Here is a 16,122-nt window from a genome sequence, read left to right as displayed (position 1 = left end):
GTGGCGCGCTGCCTGCCGGGAGCTGTAGTCCCTGGGCAGGGCTGGGGAGAGCAGCAGGCCCGGCACGGCCCCCGGGGCAGCTGCGGCTGCAGGGCCCGGCCTGGGGTAGCAGGAGTGGCAGAGGCCGTATGCGTGGCTGTTCCCTGGACCGGGCTTCCTTCACTGGGCTGCCGGCACCGGGTGCAGCACAGGGCCCCCGCCCGCGGGCTGCCCCGGATCAGGCCCCCGCGGCTGGGCAGCTGGAGCTGGGGCACGGGGCCTGCGATCAGCAGTCACCACAAGCAGCGGCTGTCATCATTACAGGGGTTGGTTACGGTGAATATTAGGGTCCCCAGCTTACTCCAGGCTGGCGAGGGCAGACAGAGTTGGTCCTTGCCTGCTCTACCTGCCAGACCACCTGTTAACGTCGTTGTAATTAAGACGATTCCCACGGCTTTGGGCATAGACACAGACAGATATTACAGTGCTGACGAACCTTCTCTGCGTGGCTGCAGCAACAAATCGGGATCATAGCACCTGGTATTTAATGCAAAAGCTGTTACATTTAGCAAGGCCCTTGCGTGTGACCGGGCACTTTCCAGTTCCTCTCCCTGGCTGACAGAGCCATAGTTACCAACCCAACACAAAGCCAGCTGGTCATTTGATAAAATAGAGAGCTTGTAACTAAACTAAAGCTACAGCAATCTTTCTAATTACAGCCCAGCTTTTGGCATTTGTAGTAATCATGCACAGATGCTTCACGTTTCATCTCAAGAATGCAATATGGGTAAGTAAGTGGGCACTCAAATCCCTAGCTTAGAGACAAAATATCATAGAATGTGGGGGCTCCTGAAAGAAGAAACAACATTTTCTGGAACCACTTGAAATCATCTCCATTTTAATTTACAAGTCTCCATTTTCATTTACACATTAAGGTTGATTGCTGAAAATTGGGGGTAGGGGTGTGCCAGCCTCCTGAGCTGCCATCACTCAATGAGACTGATGTCAGATGTCCACAGTTGGACCTTCGGTATGTTGCTCTGTAGTTGTTCGGGATATTATCTATGTTAGATATAGCAATTAGGCAGGTGTTACAAAAAATGCATGCAATTGAGAGAAGCAGCAAAACTAAATTTTATTTGCCCAGCAACTCAACTAAATTGCCTGGCGCCTCACTACACCAATCAACCAGAAACAGCTCAGGGCAGCCTAGCAGCCCATAAAGATCAAACAGCCTGGAAGATGCCATCCACCTCATGAAATTCATCCACCTCAGCCCAGACCAGAGCAGCGCGACTCTGCCTTTGGGACGCCTGGCTTTGGGGACTTCCAGGAAAGGCAGGGACCAAGCTTGCATGGCCAAACCCACCACGTTCAGCACCTCCTGCCTGCTGAGAACCCTCAGTCCTGTCAGCAAGGAGGGGGGAAGTAGAAACAACCACTCTTCTGTAACTTTGTACTTTTCTTTCTATTATTAATCACTCTTTCATGGAGGCAATAAATATCCAAACTCCTTCACACAGATCCAATTATAGCATGGTAATTAATGGGTGAGTTTAGTCTGTCCTGACCTAAACCACTGCAGGGTGTGGAAGAAGAACAATGTCTGCTTACAAAGGAAAGAGGGCATGAATAAAAACAAGAATACAGAATCCAGACTCGTTTTCTGAGGACCTGTGCTATGTTTTATATGTTTACATAAACTGCTTGGAAAGAATTTCATACTTTGACAACTAAACTCTGAGAAGTCAAAACCACAATAGAAATAACTTTTCTTCTCTTTCAGACTTTGATCTTTTGTAACTATGTTTATAAGTCTGCTTTTCTGCAAATGTTTCTTTCATTAGTTTTTCATAACATTTGGATTGTATGCCTTCCAGATCCAGTGTAGCTGTAAATTTGCTGCTTCTTCACTCTGTTTTCACTTCAGATACTTGTATTGCGGGCAACGTTCAACTTGACCAATTCAGATGGATGGTCCCCAAGTCATAAGAGATTTGAAACAGAAAGCACACCTTGATTCTTTTAATGATGAGAAATGAATATTGACATTTCAAGGTCAACTTTTAATTCTGTTTCATGGAAAGTTGCATACTTTTTGTGCTTTATTTTAAAAACATGTCACAGTATAATCTAATTGCAAGAAAAAGTTTAATTTTGGGGTCCATTCTTAAAAAGAAAGACACGACCAGGCCATGATGTGCTATTCTTGACTCTCAGGTCCCCACAGTGGCCTTTTTAATTGATAGGATTTCTTATCTCTTACTGCTTGTTTTTTATTCCCTCCTTTCATGCTGTCTCAGAAATCAATTTTAAAATATATGCTTAACACATCCTGCTGAATTTGGCTCTTTGGAGCTTTCCTCTTTCTCTTTTTTCCTCTAACATTCATGGCTCGCTTTATCATATCCTTCTGTTCCAAGTTTGTGTAATTTCTAACGTTTCCTGTACACACACGCTTTTGACAGTTTTTTGTTTGAAATCACCACACCTGTGAAGAAAATCCGAGTTCTCCATAGGAAAGCGACGGCTACCGTGTTAGCACCGATAATGTGCCAAGGGTTGGAGACAGTTACCAAAGCGAGCTGTGTCCTGAAAAGCCCCGGATTGTCTGGGAACGGGCTGGGTTGTGGTAACAAGCAGACGCTGCCTGTTGAGGTACGGCACCAGATACAGCGGGTTCTGTACCCGAGCTGGAGCAGCAGTACCGAAAGCAAAGTTGGTTTTTGCACGCTTACGGCCACAGTGTCGGTGCTAGAATCAGAGTTGGTGAAGCAAAGCTTACAGCTGGGGGATGTACAACAAGCTACTCGCTCTGTGTTTTGCAGTCTTCATAAATAGAGAAAAGAAATACAGAAAAGTATGTCTTTAATGTTTTTGCTTTCTCATCTTTGTATTTTATAAGTGGATAACCTACAATGCTCAATCACATCCCCATGCCATTAGAATGTCCGCTTGCTCCGCTTACTAATTTGCCAAATTTGAACATACTTTTGCTTTTCAGAGAATTTTTCATGTAAGAGTAGCTACCTGCTGAATGCTTTCCATATCCCCAAAGGGACATCCTTTAGCAGTGTGACTAAGGTGTTCCCAGCTTGGTATCGAGTGAAAAAGGGCCAGTCCTGCTAAGTGCTATCCATCTTCCACGTTTGCTTAGACCAGGAAAAGCTGAAGGCAAGAGAATAATGTGGGTTTTTTTCTTTTCTTTGTGTAAAGAAAAACAATCATACTTCCACAGTTTGACTATTTTCCGGAAACCTTGCAGTTGTTAATGTGCAGATGAGTTAGTTCAGCTGAATACTGGCAGCATTTAAGAATGCAGTTTACGTGAAGCGGGTAAGTAAAGTGCTGGTTCCACAAATAGTTTTGTATGTAAAACAATGTGGGGTTTTTTTATTTTGCACTTAACTGTACTTTACTATAAAGTTGATCAACTACTATAAAGTTGATCACACTGGTGATGCACTTGATCTAACAAGGCGTCCTAGATGCTGGCAGGAGCGCAAGTTACTAACAAACATAAATCAGTTCTTTGGATCCAGGTGCTGTACAGGAGAGTCGTGCTTGCATTCAGCGAAACATCTGTTTGCCAGACTCAGGACCACCTACAGTAACTACCAGCCTGACTGTTTTATGCTCCCAAAGAAGCCAGAGAATCAGTTCTCAAGAGTCTCGACAGACCTTGCAAATTCAGCCTATGAACTCCTGGTTACTTTTGTTATTGAAAAGAACCCTACCTGAGGGGAAGTAAACCCTGATAGTGAATATTATTTTATTATTTTATATTATTTCAGTAAACAGAATCATAGAAATATTCAGGTTGGAAGGGGCCTCTGGATGTTACCTAGTTTAATATCCTGCTCAAAGCAGGGCTACTGTTAAATTCAGGTTGCTTGAGGCTTTGTCCACTCAGGTCTTGAAAACCTCTATGGAGGGAGATTCCACAGCCTCTCTCAACCTGACTGTCCTCAGGGTGAAATTTTTTGTCCTTCTATCGGTAAAAATCCTGGCTCTGTCTTCTCCGTAACCTCCTTGTCGGTACTGGCAGGCTGCCCCTTCACCCAGCTGAAGAAGCCCTGGTGCCCACAGCCTCTCTCACACGGCAAGTGCTCCAGCCCACGACCGTCTTGGTGCTCTCGGCTGAACTCGCTCCACTTTATCACTAACTTTCCATATCAGGATCCTTCTACTGGAGACGCCCCAACTGGGCATCGTATGCCATATGCAGGCAAACGAGAGCTACGTAAAGGGAAATAATCACTTCCCCATCACTTCCCGATAATCCATTGTCTGTGTTCCTCTTGATACAGTGCTGTTAGCCTTCATGGCTGCCAGTGTGCACTCCCAACTCCTGTTTCACCGCTGCCCACCAGGACGCCCCATCCTTTCCAGCAGAGACAGTCAGTAAAGCCCCCATCCAGTGTTGTCCCAGCGGGCTGGTCACTCCTAGATGGAGGACTTTGCATTTGTGCTCGTTGAACTTTGTGACGTTCCTGATGGCCCATTCCTCCAGCCTGTCCAGGTTCCTCTCAAACACCTCATGTCACCACTTTGGTGTCATCTGCACGTACTAAGATCCAGTTTAAAAAACTGATTATGAGGTTCTGCCTTACTTACATAATATCAAGTAATAAAATATAATAGAATAAAGTTACTTTCTAAAGAACTTAAATGACTGAACAATCAAATTAAAACCAGGATTACAGATTTTCTGTTATTACAAAACTTAGTAATTGCCTGAGGTTTGCTGCCCTCCATAGGCTGTTTTTATTATAGTTCCAAAGATAGTATTTTACTGTGGAAAGCATTGCTACGGTGCAGTAATAATATTCCAGGCAAGGCCTGCTATTTTTATTTTATATTAACAAAATAGCATAAAATAAACAAATACTGTACTTAGTTATAGCATACTGTTGTGAAACATCAGTACGAACAGGACGTGAACACAAAATTCTGCGTTGGAGGACAGGTCAGTGGAAAATAAACTAATTCAGTATAAGGTTTCAGGATGGAAATACGAGTTTATTTATCTATCGAAAACATAACCTTCTTCTGGGTGAGCAGCCCACATGTGGGCTTGATACCAGAGAAGATGTTGTGTTTGACTGTGGAATAATGATTACTAAAAACAGACTATGAGAAGAAAAGATTTCAAAAATAGGACAAAAACTAATTGTGGGAAGAAACTGACTTTTCAAGGGATCCAGGCACTGCTTTATATACTCTGACTTCTATTATGAAAGTAAAATTGTCCTTCAGGAAGGACATGTTTTAATTGCTCCAAGCAAACGAAACCATAATACAATACTAATTATTCATACTGTGATGAGGAACATGAAAAACAATGAGGGTTCCATTTTTTGAATACAGTGAGCAGGAAGGAGTAGTCCCTGGTCTGGCCTCCGTGCTAAGAATGTGTCCCAACCATCAATTTCTCTCATGGAAACCACATACTGGCACAAAAGGAGCGTAAACTAACAGGAAACCTAGACGTAACACTTGTGTAAACTCTTCTTCTCAGCCAGAATAAAGAAATCCTGGGGTGCGTAGTTGAAGTGAGGAGTGGAGGTATCTTCCTGGACACCGGCCCGGAGCCCTCCCTATCACCTCACTCATTAGTGAGGGTTTGCCTTTGCATCAAGACCAGTTGCACAAAAAATACCCAAACTTTATGTCTGCAAGCAAGTTTGAACAGAAGTATGAGCAGTTTGGATATTCTAGGGATGAGGCGCTTTTACACAGTTAAAGCATCCTTCTCGCGAAATCCTCTAATTTTGCTGATTCAAACAGTTTACATAAGATGTGAAACGTGCTGTCACAGCCTGCCAGCTTCCGCCATGTGTTGAAACAATCTGCAGAAGCAACTCGGAAAAGAAAGTTTGTGGATGCTATCAGCATATCAGCAATTAGCATATGTGAAATTTGTCAAAGGGTTCGCATCTTGTGTGAAAAACTTCTAAGGCTCTGCAAATCCACATGACTAGAATCACAGCTTTAAACCCAACAGTTTCTGTGACGGCAGTGAGCAATTAATGGTTTATTTTAGAAAGTGGAGAAGGTGAAGGGAGATTCCTGCAGAAGGAAAGGTAAATAGAAAGGAAGGAAGGAGAGGCAGTCATGGAAAATGGGAGAAGCGTCCCATTTAAAAATGCAGGCTGAAGAAGGAGACAGCAGGGGAAAAAAGTTATTATAAACTTATGTAATTATAAATTAGCAAACGAGTAACTGAAGCTGCAATCTTATGCTGATTTGGTAAAATGTAATAATGGTCATTGATATTATGAGGTTAAAGATGTTGAGGTTGTTCTGCAGTTGAGAAGTGATGTATGGTGAAATCCTCTTTGTGTAAGTTTATCTGCCTTTACAGTTAAGGCTCATACCCACCAGGGCGGGGATAACCACACGAGTTTTGACCGACAATGGGTTTGCTAATGCAATCCCGTACCTGAAACGACTTCCTTTACGTGTTTAAAGGGAAAGGACTGTGGTGAATGGCAAGTTAGGCAAAACAAAAAAATCCAAAACTTTAGCGAGAACATAAAAAGGGAGAGCGCCCACAGTACAGAGCGGGGACCTCATGGGCTGCCCGGGGACCGCGGCAGGACCAGCCGAGGACGGCGGGCTCCGCCGGGCAGGATCAGCCTGACGGGCCCGGGGAACCCTGGCGCTTTCCATTTTCCTCATGGTGTTTGCGCTCGTTAACCCACAGCCGCTTCAGAGACCTGGGCCGCAACCCGCGGGTCTCGGCGCAAGGCCGCCACCGACTCCGGCCTGCTCGAGGGGGTGTTAAGCGGAGGAGCAGCAAGTGCCGTGAGGGGGCTGAGGCCCGCGGCCCGCCGCGCACCCGGAGCCGGCGACAGGGACGAGAGGAGCAGGCGCCTTCCCCCGCCGTGAGCCTGCGCGCGCCGCAGCCGTTGACCCCCGCAGCGCCCGCACCGCCCAACTGCCGCCCGCGCCGCAGCTGCGCGCATGTGCGGGAGGGGCGGGGCTTGCCGCGGGGGCCGCCCTCGCGCGCTCGGAACCTGCGCTGGCGGCTGCCGGCAGCCGCCCGGACCGCAATCGGGGGTGGAGCGCGCCGCTCTCACACCCAGGGGTCGGTTTCATTCCGGCGTAGGCGGCGGTTGCTCCTGCCGCCGGGAGGGAAGGGGAGCGCGGAGCGGGACTGATCTGGGCCGCCCCGCCCCGGTCGGCGCCGCGGACAGCAGGCAGGGACGGACGGACTCTCGGGTCTCCCCGGCTGCGCCCTCGGCACACTCCCTCGGGGCAGGCGGCGGCATGGACGCCCCCCCGGTTTGTCGCAGCGGATGATGCCGCTCCCCGGCGGGCAGGGGAGACGGGGTTGCGGGCAGCGCTGGAGGGAGTCGATCCGGCCGGTGGCGGTTAGTGGCGGGGCCCGACCGGGGAGTCGGGAGGAGAGAAGCGGGAGGACATGGGCTGCCCTGCCCTGTTGTGATTGGTCGGTGTCCGCGAGCTGGCCAGGCGATTGGGCGGGAGCCGTGTCAGTCACTCCGCTCATTCTCCCCTCCCCCAGGCGTCTGGCAACAGGCGGGGGCGGCCGGGCCGGGGGGCTCCCTGCTCCCGCCGGGGTGCTCCGCCGCTCCCCTGCCCCGTGGGCGCGGAGCCCGGCCCGTGGCCTGCCGTGGGGGTGGGCCGGAGACCGTGAGCTTGGCGCGGGGCTGGGATCTGCAGGCCCTGCTGCCGGCCTGGGGGCTGGGGGGAGGCGGGCGGCCCCAGGCCCTGGGCTTGGATCGCTCTGGGTGTCCTGCGGCCTGTTTCTTAATTACCTTCCGATTCTTACTTTGCCTGTCTTCCCCCTCCTCTCCTTCCCCAGGCTCTGTGGGGTTTTCTGGCTTTGGGGGTTGTTTTCTTCTTTTTTTTTTTTCCCTTCCAAATTCGGTGAGATCATCTTGCCTGGAGGCTGCAGTGTGACAGAAATGCTAAATAGCCCTGTCGCTCGGGGAGGCTTCCTCATCTAAACTCCGTAGTAGTCTTGCTTGCAATCAGGTGGTAGTCTTTCAGAAAATGAGTATCTAATTGAATTGGGGATAGTAATTCATGGAAAGAGGCCAAAAGCTAAAAGCATAAGGTATATATTGCTTAGATAAAAATGAGTGTAAATGTTCAAGAATGGGCCAGAGTAACTATGAATTAAGAACTAAAGGAGTTAGTCTTAGGTTGAAAATTCTAGAAAATGTAGATAAACTGTTGGCATGTGGCCCCCGTTTCTTTGCAAAGAAAGAGTAATCCTGAGTCATAACTGGATTTCGATTTCAGTTTTTTACATCTTAGCAGTTAATACCCTTCCACTTTTCAACACTCTGAAATATTTTATGTGCCAAAGTACTTCATTTTGATGCAGTTAATACCCTTCAACTTTCACTACTCTGAAACATTTTAAGTGCCAAAGTACTTAGTTTTGATGGCGTTTGATAAATATGGATAGTAGTTGTCCTCCGTGCAGTTATGTTAAACAGATGGGACAACCGAACACTTCACACTTCTTACTGTTTCTAAGTGAGTCATTTAAAGAGTGTGACTAATCATCCTACCATACAGTTGTCAACAAAACAGTATTTTTTTTCTACCACCCACAAAATCTGAAGAAGAGATTTCCAGATTTTCTGTGGATGGAAATGAAAAGTAAGGAACCTCTCTTTTGAACAACAGTTAAAATTTAGAATGAGGGGGACTACATGTGATGGACTTTCCATCTGAAGAATATATATGTCATTTTTTCTGTGCAGCAATATAGTGATGTACCCAGAAAGTTGGTTAACTTACTATGGTCATTGTGGGGCAAACAGTAACATGTTAGTTGTTTTAAGGTTTTCCTCTAAATAGCAACCTTATGTGAAACTAAATGAATTTTATCTGTCCTCTTTCCCCTCCCTGCTTTACCTGTGTCAAGTTGTAAGTCATGTAGGACAGAAGCACTTTAATATTCAGTGCAGTATGGATTGGGCATTTTCATGATAATAGTCAAGTGACGGGTGTCATCAGGGTAATAATAGTGCTAACTGTGTGTTGTTGGGAGGGGTGGCTGGGAATTGCATTTGTTTTGAGGAAACCAGGGTAGTAAGACAAAGAGCTGGCTGAGAAATTTGTGTTTAGAAACATGATATGAGAAGTGACCTGATTTGAACATAGCCCCTGTGGGAAATGGAAGTGAGCAGTTACCTACAGCTTGTGAGGCTGAGCCAAGAGGGCGACAGTAAATTTAAAACCTCCACAAGTATTATGGGAATAGAAAATGTCTTGAAGGGGAGATAGTCAGATTTGATTTCTTTTAAGCTAAGTGAGTTAAAGAGCTAGGAGGGAAGTATTAAATACATCAAAATGCAGTATTGGACACAGGAGGCAGTTGAGTGGAAAGATTGATTGGGAAGAGGTGTTTAGAAGTGCAGTTATCTGTGGGGGGCGAGGGGAAGAAGTAGCATATGGGGTGGAAAATGAGGAGACCAAGGATGCATCAGAATGGATCCCACAAAGAACATAAGAAAGGTATATTAAATGTATGCCAGCTTCTGCTGTTGGAAAATACATTTTCTGATTCTTCGTATCTGTTGGCAGCATTGATAAAGATTTGCTCTTTTATTGAATGTATGTCTAATAGTTGGTTTGGTCTGTTTGTTGTCTCATCACCTTTCCTGTGAAGACTAATTACTGATCAGGAGTGTGCTGAGAATGGTGTTCTGTGTTTTCCCCACAATTCATACTTGAAGTGACTTTGATATGTTTGTGAATTGACAAAAAAAGGAAAAAAAAAAAGAGGTATTTACCCAATAATTTCCTCTCCACATGCAAGCAGAATGGTGCCACATGGTTGTTTGTTTTGGCCTGGTGATGTCCTCTTTAGAGAAGTGATCTCTTTCTGCCTCAGCAGGTATTACAGATGGCTTTTGTTACACAGGAAGCCCCATTGAAAGGATGACACTTTCTCTTCTTTCAAATTGCATGTTGAAGAACAGGTTTTCTTTAGAAAACAGAAAAGTTGGGGAGTGGTCTGAGAGCTGATTGGCCCAGGATTGAGTCCTAACCAGAGAGAGGTGGTAATGGCACAGAAATCAACAGAGATGATGCCTCTTTCTGACACTGGAAGGTTGTTCATGCCTTCTAATAGTGTGGTCCCACTGGTTCAATATTTAGAAAGCAATGAAGAACTGTGGGCAAAGTACAGCCCTTTCTCTTTTACACCAGTTTTCTGGAGATGGGTGTCCCTTTGCTAGCTAATTCTTGGATGAGAGAGTGCAAGGAAAATATACAAGTAATGTAAGAATGTCAAAAGAGTCAGTTCCACCACAAAAGGAATCTGTAGGCTTTGTGCTATGTGAGGGGTAGTACTGATGGAGATACTAATGTCGTCTTACCTGCTTATCAGTAAATGTTTCAAGTGGAAGATAGTCTTCTCTAAAGCAGTAGTTGTGGTTGTCAGAAGTCTGCACAGGGTAATTACAGTCCAGTAATACGAGAACAATGTTTTCAGTGACATTTTAGCTTTTAAAATACTCCACACTGCTGTTGTATTTTACTTGGGAGAAGGGAAATAGATTTTATGTTATTCCTTTTAACTTTCTAGAATATTCTTATTTAGCTAAAAAAATTAAATCTGTCATTGCTTTTTTCTTTTGAAGTTGCTGTACCAATTGGTGTGCCCTTTCAATGAGCAAAGGGGACTTCTAGCTATTTTTCAGCAAGCTAGAAGCAAAGTACTTCCATAATAAACTACACTGTTGACTTGGCAAATAACATGGAGCTTGGTTCACCTTAATCATCTTTAGCTATTAATAAACTAATTTCATTGAAAATGCTGGGAACTTTTTACTGTAAATTAGGTAAATTCTTACTGTAATTACTGTGCGGTCTAACCTTCTGGTTTTGTTCAGGACAGCCTGGCGTTATTATGGATCGCTCTCGGCACCGTGCAGGAAATGGCAATGAGCAGGCACCTTCACGAGAGCATAGTCATGGTGAAGATGAGAGACAACGACAGCTGGAGCGCCTCAGTAGGGAGGAGGCCTATTACCAGTTCATTAATGAACTCAACGAAGAAGACTACAGGTTAATGAGAGACCGCAACCTGCTTGGCACTCCTGGTAAGATGTGGATACCTTCAGTAGAAAAGATGTTACAGCGAAGTAACACTACTGCTGTCATGCACCGCTTGTGGTTGTATGACTCAAGTAGCCTGACTTCTGTGGCTTTGTAGAAAGAAAAAGACCCTCCATTTCCATTCAAAATTAATGATATTCAGTAAAAATTCACAACTTAAATAGATACTAAAGCTGGAATAAAAATATAACTCTTTCAAATGCAACATCTCCATATATAGGTAATATCCAAACCCAAATAATTAACATCTGGTACACTAAAGTATATCTGTTGGTATGTGGCAATTTTGTGGGCCTCTGAGTTGTTACTGGAAGTCGGCATGCTCTTGACACACATTCAGCATCTTTTTTTCTTCCACCCCAGTACCTACTTCCTCTGTTATCTGTGTACCTGCATTACAATCTCACACTAGTGCTGTTTTCTTCTTGGTTTCGTTAATTTTACCTTATTTCTGAAGATTTTCATTCAAGATAGAAAATATTGTTATTTCTCCATGGCTGTGTTGAGCCAATAATAATGTCTTATCTAACAGCATTATCAAAATGTAAATTATTTCAGGGGAAATAACAGCAGAAGAGTTGCAGCAACGCTTGGAGGGGGCTAAGGAGTGTCTGGCATCACAGACTGATCTGGATAACAGAGAAGGTGAAGGTAGAACTGTTGGAGGTAAACATTCTTCATTCATATATATAGATACACATAGTACATGATGCATAAATATTGTTCTGTACAGATATTTAAGAGAAATGCTGATAGATTTCAGTACCAGCCATTTCAAGTCTTGTTTTTTCATTGTGCCTCTGTGGATTGTTTTAAAAGTAAGAGAGATTTCCTAATGATATGAAAACAAACTTGAAATACTTCATGAAAACTGATTTATGTCAACCACAAATTACTTTCTCCTCTTCTCCTGGTTTCCCTTTGCTAGTAAACTTAATAGCACAAAAATAATTTTCATTCTTCTAGTTCTTAAAAGGTTTTATCATGTATTAGAGAAGTTGGAACAGAAAAGAAGTTAATTGGGAGACAGTTAATCTCTCCAATGTTCTGTTGTTTTTGTTGTTTGATTTCCATTTGTTTTAATGGAGTGAGGCTTGTATTATGTGCACTGTCTGTCTTCACTTCCTCAGCGATATTGGCTTAATCATTTGGCCGATTCTAGTCAGATTTAGGAGAGGAACAGGCAACTCGGAAATGAAGATACCAAAGTTCTTGCAGGTTTCGTGGAAGTAGGGAGATGATGGAGTAGGGAGAGCTTAATCTGATCCCTTCAAGGGAAAACCTTCGCTGTGATCATGACCACTGGCTTGCTTTATATACATAGTTAGCACTAACTACAACAATTGTATCTGTTCTTGAGCTTGTAGTTGGAGGAGATTTGGGAACAGAGCCGAGGATATTGTAGTAGGAAAAGAGTGTATTTGCACAAAAGGAGAAAATCTGTCGAAACCATGGATCATTTATTCCACTGCTTATAGAAAACAATTTTTTAAAATGTTTTCCAAAAGAAGACAAAATCTGTCATGCTTTTCCTTGCTTTATCAAAGTTAGTTGACTAGGATACCCTCAAATTGATAGCTTAAGCGAGAGACAGATATTGGACAAATACAACTAACTTTGGACCGCCTAAATCTGAACACTTTCTCAGAAGAGGCCGTCTGGGCATATTAATTTCTCTGTGTATCTGGTGGTGAGACAAAAATTCTAGGTTGAACTGATGAGTTTTGCTGTTGTTTTTACATACAGCATATTTTCAGCAAAATTACATTAGCATAGCAAGGTAGCTGTCCTGCTACTGTATTGTTTCTGAAGTCAGGGCCCAGCAAGCATAGAGGATTTGGAGTGCCTCATAGTATGCTGAGCGTGCAGTTGTATGAATGTTTGCAATTCTTTGTTTCTCTCAGATTCTGATGTTCTTGGAGAAAACTCAAATGGTGACTCTCTGCTTGAATGGCTGAACACATTTCGTCGCACAGGAAATGCCACTCGCAGCGGACAGAGTGGGAACCAAACCTGGAGAGCTGTGAGTCGAACAAATCCAAACAGTGGGGAGTTTCGATTTAGTCTTGAAATCAACATAAATCATGAGCATAACAGTTTTGAAACTGCTGGTGAGGAGTATGTAGGTATAGATAGTAGCAGAATGTATTTAGAAAGAAGACATCAAAGAGCTGTCAGTCCAGTAACCCCACGAACGAGGAGCAGGACTGCAAGAGAGGCAAGCAGTGAGGCTTCAAGCACTGCAAGGACCAGGTCTGTAAGAAGTTCCGTGGCACAAAGTTCTGAAGCAGCCTCTCGTCCGGTCTCAGGGAGGCTCAGGAGTAGAACAAGGGAGTTGACAGGCCTTTCCCAAACAAATACTACACGTAATAATTCTGCAGGTACTGGTGAACAAAGAGAAATGCCAGAAAGAGGTACTTCTACAGGAGTCACAAGAGGTAGATCTAGAACTAATGTTCGGATGAGTACAAACCAAAGACTAGAAATTCTGCGGCTGAGGTCTACTTTAAGTAGTCGAAGCCGCTCTCCGCTGCAAAGGCAAGGTGATACTGCTCATTCTGAGGAACATGGGCAGAGGCAGGATAGAAATGCACAGCAAGTCAACAGAAGCAGAAGACAAACAGCTCAGCCTTCTCCACAGCCTGCCGAAGAACAAGCAAGAGGTAACACTCAGACTCCTCAACTTCCCAGTGTAGCCCCATCCTTGGGAATAACTTTGGAAGAGGAGGAATCTAGTAGGCCAGTAGCTGCTGTTAGAAGGCATCCAACAATTACATTAGATCTTCAGGTGAGAAGAATTCGTCCTGGAGAAAACAGAGATCGGGACAGTATTGCCAGTAGAACTCGTTCTAGAGTAGGAATGGCAGAAAACACAGTTACCTTTGAAAGTGACAGTGGGGGATTTCGGCGTACGATATCGCGATCAGAACGTGCGGGTATTCGAACCTACGTTAGCACTATACGGATACCTCTTCGTCGGATTTCAGAAACTGGGCTTGGTGAACCTTCATCAGTGGCTCTTCGATCAATCCTTAGACAAATTATGACAGGCTTTGGAGAACTGAGTTCTTTAATGGAAACTGAATCTAACTCAGAAGTGCAAAGAGGTGGTCATCACTTACCGGATGTACAGTCAGAGCAGAATAACTTAAGTTCAGCAAACAATAGCAGTGATCCAAGCGAGGTTTCATCTAGAAATGGGCATGCAGTAGAAGGCAGCAGAGAACCAAATGGACAGAGTGATGACATTCAACGCTATGGTCGCCATAATGAAAACCAAGATAACAGGCAGTCTCAAGATGCTAACAACCTAGTGGAAAACGGAACGCTGCCCATACTTCGACTTGCCCACTTCTTCTTGCTGAATGAAGATGATGATGACGATCGTTTAAGAGGTTTAACCAAAGAGCAGATCGACAATCTTTCTACCCGGAACTATGGGGATATTCACACTGAAAATGAAATAAGTAAAACGTGTAGTGTTTGCATTAATGAATATGTAACAGGGAATAAGCTAAGGCAGTTACCTTGTATGCATGAGTTTCATATTCATTGTATTGATCGCTGGCTTTCTGAAAACTCCACTTGCCCAATTTGTCGGCAGCCTGTATTGGGGTCTAATGCCACAGACAATGGCTAGAATTATTTATACTGCTCAGTACTCAAGGATTTGCTTCTGCTCTATTTATGATGAGCCAGATGGAATGAATTGACTTACATAGGGGTCCATTTGTGTGGGGAGTTTTGTTAAATTTCTTTAAAAATAATAGGAAACTTGTCTAAATCTAGCAATGTAAATACTATTTTTCTCCAAGTGCAGATCTAGGAGTCCACATAGAACCAAATGATATCGGTAAAGTTTATATTTTTTTAGGTAATTTTGTTATGCTAAGCACTTTTGTAAATACAGAAATGCAATAGTTAATCAGTCCTGCTTAATGTATGTTTTTTTAACAGTGTAATGGACTCACTTTATTTAGATTACGAATTGTTTCACACAGACCCACCACTGTGTTGAAAAATTAGTGTCTAAATAGCCATTCATTAGCTTTTTGTTCTAAGAACAATTTCTTTTACAGAGGGTTTCTTGCTGGACATGTTTGCTAAAGATATTTAAGTTACTTGAAGTGCTCATTTTAATAGACTATATTTTTTTTAACATTGAAATATCCTTTCCAAAAACTTGCCAATTTGGTTCTATTTAAAAAATTTTATGGCAGTTTTTGCATGTGGTTTTACACAATGCTTAACGCTGATGAGTTCATATTCAAAAGTGGATGGGTTAGTGACATTATAAAATGTACATAATTAAATGCTGTCCTTGACAATCTCTATCTTTTCAGTGCAGACAGCAGTCAAATCAATGATAATTCCAAGAGGGCGTGTCTTACTGAACATGGTATTTGCTCAAAGAATAAACGAGCACTGAGGAAGCCTTTTTACTCTTCCAAGTTACTCAATTGATATTCATGGTTTTTTAACTGCCTTAGTTTAAAGAGGGAAGTATCTCCTTGAACATTATATTGTCTACAATATGCATGATTTGTGCATCCTACTCAGAAAAACAAAACAAAGGCTTGAAGTGTTTTTGTACAGAACTTTAAGGTACACATATAATATTAGTCCTCTTAAAACATGTCTGAGGACCAAATGGCAAAAGACACTAAAAAGGACAAAATAAGCTTCCCTTAAAGTCCCCAGATTACTGTATAATTAGATATTAAACTTTATACCAATAACTTATAAAGAAATAAAGTTGCAAAGTAAGTAATTGAGGCTTTGTGTGAATTACTGTTGAGCCATATTGTGTAGATTGGTAAGATGATTTATCATTCTTGATGTTCAGTCTCAGTTTTCACTTTATTCTTTCCCCAGTTTTCCCCAGCTGTGTACTTGTGATTCCACAATGTGTGTTAGCCGTTAAGGTAGATAAAAATGCAAGGCAAAGCACTCTTGGGGCTTCTGGAAGTAAGGTGAACGTTACAAAGCTCATCTGCTGAGCAATGTGCATCTCAGTCCTTAGAGAAGGGCAGA

General features: G+C 43.5%; 1 protein-coding gene across 2 annotated transcripts; it reads left to right on the top strand.

The window, feature by feature from the left end:
• Positions 1 to 8,398: 8,398 nt before the first annotated feature.
• RNF6 (ring finger protein 6) lies at positions 8,399 to 15,846 on the top strand. 2 transcript variants are annotated; one of them, XM_050914460.1, is made up of 5 exons: positions 8,399 to 8,619; positions 10,863 to 11,072; positions 11,647 to 11,739; positions 12,993 to 14,688; positions 15,432 to 15,846. In XM_050914460.1, exons 1-5 carry the CDS (start codon positions 8,607 to 8,609, stop codon positions 15,550 to 15,552), a joined length of 2,133 nt encoding a protein of 710 aa, XP_050770417.1. In that variant the 5' UTR covers positions 8,399 to 8,606; the 3' UTR covers positions 15,553 to 15,846. The 2 variants fall into 2 exon arrangements, with proteins under 2 accessions (XP_050770417.1, XP_050770409.1); XM_050914452.1 differs by lacking the exon at positions 8,399 to 8,619 and having other exon boundaries at positions 11,647 to 11,754; positions 12,993 to 15,501.
• The last annotated feature ends 276 nt before the right edge of the window (positions 15,847 to 16,122 follow it).

Source organism: Gymnogyps californianus, chromosome 1, assembly GCF_018139145.2.
Source record: "Gymnogyps californianus isolate 813 chromosome 1, ASM1813914v2, whole genome shotgun sequence".
Classification (NCBI taxonomy): domain Eukaryota; kingdom Metazoa; phylum Chordata; class Aves; order Accipitriformes; family Cathartidae; genus Gymnogyps; species Gymnogyps californianus.
This window is presented reverse-complemented; position numbering and strand designations above follow the sequence as displayed.